The sequence below is a fragment of the Lipotes vexillifer genome, unplaced genomic scaffold, assembly GCF_000442215.2.
Source record: "Lipotes vexillifer unplaced genomic scaffold, Lipotes_vexillifer_v1.1 scaffold395, whole genome shotgun sequence".
Taxonomy (NCBI): domain Eukaryota; kingdom Metazoa; phylum Chordata; class Mammalia; order Artiodactyla; family Lipotidae; genus Lipotes; species Lipotes vexillifer.
In genome coordinates, this window is record NW_006797390.1 from 3,181,172 (window position 1) to 3,191,012 (window position 9,841).

A 9,841-nucleotide genomic window follows, 5' to 3' on the forward strand; every position below is an offset into this window, starting at 1 on the left:
GGCGGTGCCAGGATGCAAACCAGACGGCCTGGTTCCAAAGCCGGTGATTTTAGCTACTGTATGCCAGGCCTCAGGGCTTCAAAGAACAGAGGTTGGAACTGCACTCCAATAAAAAAAAATAAAGCGCTGGGGCTTCCCTGGTGGCACAGTGGTTAAGAATCCGCCTGCCAATGCAGGGGACACGGGTTCGAGCCCTGGTCCTGGAAGATCCCGCATGCTGCAGAGCAACTAAGCCCGTGTGCCACAACTACTGAGCCTGCTCTCTAGATCCTGCGAGCCACAGCTGCTGAGCCCACGAGCCACAACTACTGAGCCCACGTGCCTAGAGCCCATGCTCTGCAACGAGAAGACATCGCAGTGAGAAGCCCGCGCACCGCAACAAAGAGCAGCCCCGCTCGCCGCAACTAGAGAAAGCCCATGTGCAGCAACGAAGACCCAATGCAGCCAAAAACAAATAAATAAAATAAAATAATTAAAAATAAATTTAAAAAAAAATGACTCCATCTTGCAATGCAGGGGACGCCAGTTTGATCCCTGGTTGGGGAACTAAGATCCCACATGCCACGCGTGCCACAACTAGAGAGAAGCCCGCACACACACCGCAACTTAAGCGAAGAGCCCGCACGCCCCAACTAAATCCTGACGCAGCCAAAAAATAAATAAATAAATATTTTTAAAAGTAAAATAAAAATAAAAAACTAAAAAAAAAAAAGAACAGAGGTTGGGAGACTCTTCCATTAGGGTCGCAGTGGGAGGGGGAGACTCTGTAATTGCCAAGGCCGGGAAGATGCCTACAGAGGGATGCCCTCCCCTCCCTGACACACATAGCTGAAGAGGTGCCCTGTGGCAGAGGGATAGACAGAATGACCCCTATGCCCTGTCCAACTTGCACCTTCTCTGCTTCTTGTCCTCAGGCTTTGGCCCATCCATCTGGCCCCAACCCTGCAGTCAGGTAAGGAGCAGACCTAGGGAAGCAGGTGTGGGCGGAGCCACCAGCCCCCATGGGTGCGTCCACCCTATGCCTGAGCTGTAGGTTCTTGCCAAGGGGGTCTGGTCTGAATCCACTGGAGTTCAGGACTCTGACCAGAGGCCTGTCTCCTGGGACTGGGGCTGGGGGCGCAGGGCCTGCCAGGGCTTATTCTCAGGGCCGGTTGACCTGGAGAGGCCCTAAACACTAAAAGCTTGTCATGCTCCCTGTAATTCCAAATACAAACACAAACATCCCCAAACCAAAACAAGAGGAAAGAAGCCCAAGGAAACAGATGCAAGAAACTCCTGTTGGTGGCTTCCCTGGGGAGGGGGAGCAGGTGGCTGGAGGAGGGGGCTGGGAGGGACCTTTCCTTCTCCCTTCTACCTTTTCGAAGGTTATATCATGGGCATGTATCACCTTTATAAAAATAAGTAAGCTGACTGGGAGATGGCAATTCCTGGGACACTTCTGGGGTACCGGGAATGCTCTACATTGCGATCTGGGTGGTGTATACACGGACGGAATAAATGGGATGTTCAATATTCATGCACATATGTATGCTGTGCCTCAAAAAAATAGGAAAATAAATAACAAAGTGCTCAAGCCCAACAAAAGTCTATTTTCTTATGTTGGCTACTTTATCATTTTTTGAACATCAATTTCCCCCCACCCCAAAAAGGGCTTCTTTTTTCCGCCTCTTTCTGGGGCCCTGGGAGCCTTGCTTAGTCTGTTTATTGCATGGTCTAACAATGACTACCTCCAGTCTTGGACAGCCGCCCTGAAAGACCATGAACTCACCCCCACAGCAGGGGGCAGGAAGGAGGTGGACATCAGCTTCTCCACCACAGGGGGTCCGCTGCCAGTCTGGCTCACCTCCAAGTGCTCAGAACTTAGCACCATGCCTCGCACAGAGTATGTGTCCAATAGCCAAGCTCATCCGGACCCGTGCGCATACATGGTCACAAGCCCAGGTCCAGTCCTACACATGCACGCCCTGCTTGTCATATACAGATGAGTATACACACACGCGCACACACACAAGCACACAAGCATCCACTTATGCACACACAGTCCCACTGCACGCACCTCACCATATCCATGTCCATCTACGCACGTACCTGGTTGGGTGCAAACACCCACACGTGGACACCGCGTGTGGACACGAAGCTGCAGGTCCATGCTCGACACTAAACACTCCCTGCACCCTGGCCACAAGCCACTCTCCTTCTGGAGCTTACACCGCTTGGTGGAGAGAAACTAACTAGGAACCCAGAAACTCCTGACCATGGAAGAAGCAGGAATTTCTCTGAAGGGGGTCAAGCCAGAAGACAGACAGACACCAGGATGAGATGTACTGTCTCTGCTGTCCTCTGGCAGGAAGATAAATAAGAAGCACCTCCCTTCCCTTGACATAAGTGCTCTGGAGTTCACAGAGCACTTGCACACACACACAATCCCACTTGGGCCTCAGACATCCCTGTGATATAGGAATTATTTTTCTGAATTTTTTTTTTAACGGAGGAAAACAGGCTCAAGGAAGCTGAGAGTTACAAAAGTAAGGGCCTACTAATTCCGAAGAGAAAATTATTCACTTGGAAAGCGAGGAAATAAAGGTAGAGATGAAGATCAAGGGGGATGCAGAAAGGCAGGCAGTCTGGAAGAGCAAAGAAGGTGAAATAATATCTAGAAAGTTCTTGAAGTTCCCTGAGCCTCAGTATCCCTACCTGATAAATGAGCTTAATGATATTTCCCAAATACTGATACAAAAGACCAATATGAAGTAAGTTTTTGGCACGAACACCTTCTATGTGACATTATTAATCCACATGCCAACATTATTTAGTAGGCCTCGTTAGCCCAATTTTAGAAACAAAAACTAAGCCTCAGAGAAGTAACTTGCCCAAGGTCCCAAGCTAGTAAGGGGAAGGCAACAAACCAAGGCTGTCTGATGTGAGGCCACTGCCCTTCCCACCACACCAACCACTGCTAGAGGAGGCGGGGCACTGGCACAGCCCATGATGAGGCCACAGGGGCCGGCACTCCTGCAGAGGCAGGATCTGCAAAGGCACCCGGGCGGCAGGCACAGGACCCACTGGAGCAACGCTGGGTGTGAGCAGGGCACTGTGGCTGAGCTGAGCTGCTCTCGGAGGCTGGGACCCATGGCAGAGGGTCTCACAGGGGCTGGCTGGGGACTCAAGGAAGGATTCTGTCCCAGGAGAGGCCTTGCCAACCACGTGGTAAGAAAACAACCGAGGCGGGAGTGCGGAAGGGATCAGGGACCAGAGAACTCAATCAGAACCTTGACATCAGGGCTGAAGGAGACAAGGTGGGCACCGGGGGAGGCAGGGCACACCCCAGGGCAGATGTCAGTGTGAGAAGCAAGAACCTGCAGGACTCGGGGGTGACCAGCCCATCAACTCACCAGCACGCCAAGCAGGTCCTCACTGTAGCATCCAAACCCCAGCAAGGCCTGGTCTGTCCCGGCCCTGCCCACTGGCCTGCTCTGCTGCAGGCACTGTCCTTTAGTTTGTTCTCACAGCAGGGCCTTTGCACTGGCCGTTCCCTCCACCCAGGGGCACTGGAGCCTGGCTCCCCCTCCAGGTCACAGCTCCTGTGTCAACCCCTCAGGAAAGGCCTCCCTGCCCCCTCCAGCCAGTGATGCCACTGGCACCGCAGTCACTTACTAGCATGTGAAGCTGTTTCATTTTCTGGGTAACACTTCTGAGAACCTGCAATTATGCTATTTAGTGGGTTCCTTGGGCAGTCTGTCACCTTCCACTGGAGTGAGTGAAGCTCCTTGAGGGCCGGGACCATGTCTCTCTTGTTTGCTACAATATTGGCAGCACCTTAAAAAGCACCTGGCGTATAATAGATGCTCAACAGGTATCTGTTGAATGAATTGACGCAGAGGGGTGAAGGGAAACTGAAGGAAATCTGAATGAAGGATACTGGGAAGTTGAGTGGGAACAGGAGAGCCTTCTCAGATTTGCCTTTCAGACGTGTAATGTTTCATTCAGGTGACATGGGCTCCCCAGAGGGACAGATCCTAAGCAGATGGCAGAAGCCGGGGACCAGAGGGTGAAGGGAGAAATGCAATGGTGAGAAGAAATATGCATCTGTCAGGGAGAAAGTGCTAGAGAAGGGGGGGGGGTGCAGAGGGCTACAAATGAGCCCGGAGTTCCTGACATCTTTCGGGGAAGCAGACCCAGGGCAGGAGGCAGGGGCAGGTCGCACTCGTGGTCACACACCTGTCAGGAGTGAGCAGGAATACTGCCCCTCCCTCCCAAATGAACAGAGGACCATGATACGCAAGCAGAGCAGGGGACTTACCCATGGGACAGCATTTCCCGAGAGGGGTAGGGAGTCACAGGCAGACGGCCACAGGGGGCGGGGCTGAGCCCGAGCCGCAGCTGTGCAGTGGCCCAAGGTGAGGAAGAACACTCAGAACCCAGCCACTTTCCTCTCGATGCTGCCCGCCAGGCCAAGATGCCACAGGGACAAGCCCCTGGACTTAATAAACCCGGAAAAGGGACAGGTGGGGAGGGGCTGGCCTTAGACCGCCCACAGCAGCTAGCTTCTCTCTCTAGCCCCACGCCGCAGTCCAGCGCCGTCTGTCTGTGCCCCGCCTCCTTCCCTGGGGAAGGGAGGAGCCACCTGGAGCTCCACCTGGTGCTCCGGCCGACGGAGCTGAGGGAGGATGGGTGCTGCGGGCAGAGACCAGGAAGTAACCCTGGCCAAGGGAGCACCAACCAATGGGGGAGCCTCCCAGCGCACAGAAGCCAAGGGGCGTCAGGAAAAGCCCAGGAAGCCCCACTCCTCAGAGGCGGGGCTGCCTGTGCAGGCCCCCCAACCCAGGGCGTTGAGGAGCCGGCCCCTCCCACTCTGCCCCTGAGCTGGTTGGGCCCAGCAGGAGCACAGGGAGGATCTGGACAGGAAGATGGAGCAGCCTGAAAGGCAGAGCGCATCAGGCCAGGACGCAGAGGTTGTCAGGGTCACAAAAGACAGACGGCAAGGCTAAGTCACAGGCACATTTATATCCTCCGGAACACCAAGGTCTTCCCTTCCCCATTAGTGCCACGGGAGGGCCAACCCTCAGGAGGCGGCCACACTGCCACCCGAAGCAGGCCCGTGGGGCGGCAGGGTCATAGGCGGCAGGAACAGCGCCCTCAGCTTGCCCGACAGGCTGGCAATCTCGGGGTCCTGGGCTTCGTAAGACTTGACCAAGCGGGCAAACTTAAGGACACCTGCAAAGGGAAACAGCATCAGTTCACACCCCCAGCGGACGGATGTGCCCAAGATGGCAGGAGGGGGAAGCTCGAGCCGGAGTCGCTGGCTACTCTGGCTCTGGCCCCAGGTAGCTGTCTGCAGAACAAGACATATGCACGCCTCTGCCCTGTGTCGTTTGGATCAGCTACACTGGGGCACAACTGGACGTGATGCAGTGAATGAAAATATCCCGAAGCAGTGTGCTTCCCACCATCAGGTGAACCATTTTAGCACTTTAGTCACAAGATCCCAAAGGATGCACACCCACAAGATCACCAGTCCAGACCCAGGAAACAGGAGGGCCATGGGCCAGTTGGGCTGAATCAGTAAATACCCTTGGGGAAGACCCTGATCTCCCCAAAGAAACTGAACTGCCAACCCTCAAACAGAAAAGAGTTGAAACACCTTGGAGGGGCTGCAGAACTGTACTGTCATGCAGACACCTCACCACAAGCCGTCAGAACGGGTTTCAGGTCCAACTCGGCTGTGACCTCCGGCACTTGTGTTTTATTTCTAGAGTCTGTTTCCTCATCTTAGAATTGTATAACAGTATAATTAATGGTAACTAGAAAACTCACTTCAGACTTCCCTTGGCTCAAGTTCACGAACAGACCCTGGTCTCAGAGTACCAATACTGTTAGAGCGTGGCTGCCGCCGTGTGGCGAGAAAAGGGATTACGGCTCGGAGGCCCAAGGGATCCATCGCTCTCCCCTCCATCCCGTCCGACCCACCTTCCCCGTCGCAGCTGAAGCCATAAATTGCAGCATCTTGCCCATGTCGTTACACGCGTTGTCCCGAGCCTCGTCCATGCGCACGGCGTTCTCCGGCGCCGAGAACGCCTGGATCACCTCGGCCAGGACCACTGTGCAACAGACGCACCCCCGGAAGGAGTCCCGGGTACGCATCGGCGCACGGCCGGCGGGCGCAACCGAAAACACAAGAAAGAGGGCAGGGAATTATTTAACAGGCTGAAACCATAGTAACCCAAGGAACTCGGCCTCCGAATCTCTCGCTCCAGGAGCAAGGACCCTTGTTAACTGACAGAGTATGGTACCGGGTACCCGCATTTCCCAGGGAACGCAGCCATTTCTCTCGCCCCAGATCTTTTTCCCGCACTCTTCTTTAGCAGGAAGCCCACCCGACAACTAAAAGGTTTCTCACCCTTGGCCTGCTCGGCGCTCAACGCTGCAGCTTGAGCAGAGGCGGTCGCCATAGAACAAAAGATACACGTGCAACCGCGCTCGAGAAATAGCCAGGAGAAACAAGCAATGTCCTAGAGCGGCTCTCCCAGCGGGTGGGGCGGTAGGGAAATTGCATCAGCTTATGCCGGAAACCTCACGGTACAGCTTCCATTTCTCCATTTTCAACCAACCAATAACGAGTCCGTCGCGAAAACAGTAAGCTAACCTACAATCTGAAATTCTCACAGCTCACTTAAGACTATTCTACCGTTAAAAACAAACTGTATGGTGGGGGTTTTCCGGTAGAAACCAGAAAACCTACTAGACAAATTCTAAAAGAGCTGTAACACTACCAGAACGTGCCCTAGGAGAGAAGGTGGCATGTCCACCAACTCCACTGTTGGTGAGGGTGAGCTCCCATGGCATTTCCTAATCTTTACTGCTGTACAAGCAACAGGGCACACTGCAGCTTTCAGAAGGGAAAACAGTATTCAAAAGAACTCTCTTAAATCATCTGTTTCTAGAGTTTGAGAACGTTTAGTACAGGCCTATGCAAATAACTCTATGCCGATTGGCTCAGGAAGAAGCCAGTCACTCCCCTTTAGTTTTTAAGAACGTAGACAAGGATTCGCAGCAGTAAAAGCTTGGCGTTAAAGCGGCTCCCGCGCTTTCCGAAAATGGCCTTGTGTCGGGGCGGGGTGGGGGGGAAGCTAACGCCCTCTAATTTCCTTTCCCTTCTGGGCGTTTGAAATTGTCACCCGCTCCCTCCTCAAACTATAGGGTGGTTAAGACTCCTGGGTTCTGAACGCTTCAAATTATTGCAGCCACGCCCCCTGCACCTCCGCTTCAACACCATTTCTAACTATCCTACGGAAAGGATGCAAGTCTCTGGTGGCCCCAAACTGTGGGGCCAGTGGCAGAAGTGCCTCCCAAGTCTGCGTAGTTGCCTAGAGCTGTCCCAGGCCGCCAGCATCCTGACTTGCCGGCCTTGGGAGGAAGGCCAAGACTCTGCCATAACGGACCCCGTTAGGGCAGAGCCAGGGCTCCAGGACCCCGGGCCCTTCGAGGCCCCCTCTCCAACTCTCCAGGGGCCCCACCCACCTCCGGGCTAGTCTCCGGTGATCCCACAGCTTTCTCTCGAGGCGTCGCCGCGCAGAGACCCACGCCCCCAACCCACGCCCAGTAGCCCACAAAGAAACAGCCACAGACATCTTCCTGGGGAGTCGTGAGGATGTTTTTGTTTGGTTGGTTTTGTTTGGGATGTTTTTTAAAGAGCGTCATATAGATATTTATATATATAAATTATTAATGTGGGGGGAGGGCAAGGGGCATACATCGCAGTGGGGGGCGCGCACACGGGGGCTGGGGAGGGGCAGGGGCAGCACACGATGCTACGCAAAACAGCCACATCTAACAGATGAAATAATCACACCAAGGGGTGGGGGAGAGGCGGTGGCCACGGGGGTGGGGCGTGGGGGAGGGAGAAAGGCGGGGGCCAAGGGAGAGGGACCTGGTCCAAGATGCTGTGCGCTTTCCGCCCTCACCCCCGCCCCCTCCCCACCTCCGCACACCACAGGAGCCTTGGCCTTCCATCTGTCCCTTCCTCCTTCCTTCTGCCCAGAGGCCCAGGCCCTGGGACTGAGCGGCACCCGCCTCCGCTCCGAGTGGCAGGCGGGGAGGGAGGCCTCCTGGGTCCAGATGCAGGGGCCACGGGTGCTCTCTTGCGCGCAGGCTCTACAGCGGCTTGTCGCTTTCCTTCTTCAGGTGACTGGGGGAAGAGGGGGGCAGAGCAGGGACTGAGACGCTGAGGCCCCTCTCACAGAGGACGGTGGGGAAGGGGTTCCCCTCCCACGGGAGCCACACCCCCTCCCAGGCGGGCTGAGCTGCGGCCCCTCCGGCTGGCCTAGGGCGCCCCGCGGCACCTGTAGTAGTCCTCCTGGGCAGGGAGCGGCACACTGTGCAGCGGGTGATGGGCGTGCAGCCACTGCTGCTGCTCCAGCGCCAAGCGCTGCAGCTCAGCGGACTGCGCGTGCATGGCCTGCAGCTGGTGAGCTGCTGACATCGGGGCAGAGAGGGAGGCTGGCAGGTCCCGGTAAGGAGCAGCTGTGGGCAGGAAGGGCAGGGGCCACGTGACTGATGGCGTACGGAGGTAGCCAGCAGCTTTACATACAGAGGAGCTGCCACTAATCAACTTCGGTGACAGCCAGTCCAGCAAGTTGCCAGGGGTGGTTAGGATTCAGGCCTCTTAGCCTGGCCCTAAACCCTGTGCCTCTCTTGGGCAGGGCCTCAGCCCTCCTACTCCTGTTCCCAGCTCCTCTGGGCACCTCCTCATCTCTCCCCAAGCCCAACCAGGCCAATCCCACCACCTAACTTCCTCCTTTCTGCCCTTCCCTCATGAGACCTTCCCCAACCCCGAGACCTCCATCCTTACCAAAGAGCTGGTGACGAAGAACTTCGTTCTCGTGCAGAGGGTGAGGAAGAAGGGGGTTGGGGAGGGTCCCAGCTGGGTAGGGGATCCGGGTAAGGTGAGACCCTGAGGCCAGGGGGTCAATGAGAGGGTGCACCGAGGCAGAGGCTGGAGGGTAGAGAAGAGGAAGGTGTCACCAGAGGGAGGTTTGGGGAAAGCCATGCATTTAGGTGAAGGCATCCATGCCTGGGACGAGAGGTGGGCAGTCACACACTGGGAGATCCAGTGGATCAAGGAGGCACAGTGGAGGAACTAGGGGCCTGGGAGATGGACAGGGCAAGACCCTACTGCAGTAGGGATGTACAGATGGCAGAGGACAGGAGATTACAGTTGGCAGGGGGACCTGAGGAATAGGGAGGGAGGAGTGGACTGTTGAGAGGAGACGGAAGAGGATAGGAAGTTTAGGAAATGAGACAGGGAGGAGCTTAAAAGAGAGAAAGCACAAGGAGCCTGCAATGAATGTGACTGTGAGGCTAGACGGGGCAGTGTTCTCACAGTAAGAAATGTGGTGAAAAGACAGTGAGTAAAGCTCGTTGTCAACTGTGATCCCACAACCAGAGCCACAAGGCTCTCTTTCCAGAAGGTCACAGATCTAGAGGCAGAGAGGAACATGAAACACCTCCACCGGGGAGGCGAGAAGATGGCAAGAAACAAGAGTTGAATCCAGAGGAAGAAGAAAATAGTTACGTGAAGGCTCAGAGACAGGGGCTGTGAGGGGAGGAAGACCGTGCTCCTTCAAAGGTTCCCACCTTGGGCCTCTATCGTGGGTGGGCCCCAGACCTGAAGAGGGCTGGGGTGTGGGGAAGGGTCTCCATGGCAAGGCTGGGGCAGAAGGAGACAGGCTGCGAAGGCAAAGGCCAGGGCAGCAATCTCAGGAGAGAGGCTCAGGCCAGACGTGGGAAGGGAAGTCCTGGCCCGAGGAACAGAAGCACCGATCACTTGCCGGGGGGGGGGGGG

The 9,841-nt window shown here is 55.6% G+C and overlaps 3 protein-coding genes across 4 annotated transcripts in view; all 3 read right to left on the reverse strand.

Moving 5' to 3' along the window:
- PTPN6 (protein tyrosine phosphatase non-receptor type 6) overlaps positions 1–4,449 on the reverse strand; it is a 15,470-nt gene extending 11,021 nt beyond the window's left edge. Inside the window, exon 1 of one of the 2 annotated variants that reach the window (XM_007469388.1) lies at positions 4,301–4,449. In XM_007469388.1, the coding sequence (XP_007469450.1) occupies positions 4,301–4,314 (14 nt within the window). In that variant the 5' untranslated portion in view covers positions 4,315–4,449. The remainder of the gene's footprint in view (positions 1–4,300) is intronic. The other variant, XM_007469390.1, reaches the window with a different exon arrangement.
- A 589-nt stretch (positions 4,450–5,038) lies between these two features.
- CUNH12orf57 (chromosome unknown C12orf57 homolog) lies at positions 5,039–6,449 on the reverse strand. The gene is given in 4 exon segments (XM_007469505.1): positions 5,039–5,214; positions 5,968–5,992; positions 5,995–6,098; positions 6,398–6,449. Coding segments are annotated over 4 exon segments (357 nt in total).
- Positions 6,450–8,151: 1,702 nt separating this feature from the next.
- Positions 8,152–9,841, reverse strand: part of ATN1 (atrophin 1) — a 6,941-nt gene continuing 5,251 nt past the window's right edge. Inside the window, 3 exon segments of the mRNA XM_007469393.1 lie at positions 8,152–8,185; positions 8,340–8,520; positions 8,849–8,992. Of these exon segments, the coding sequence (XP_007469455.1) occupies positions 8,152–8,185; positions 8,340–8,520; positions 8,849–8,992 (359 nt within the window).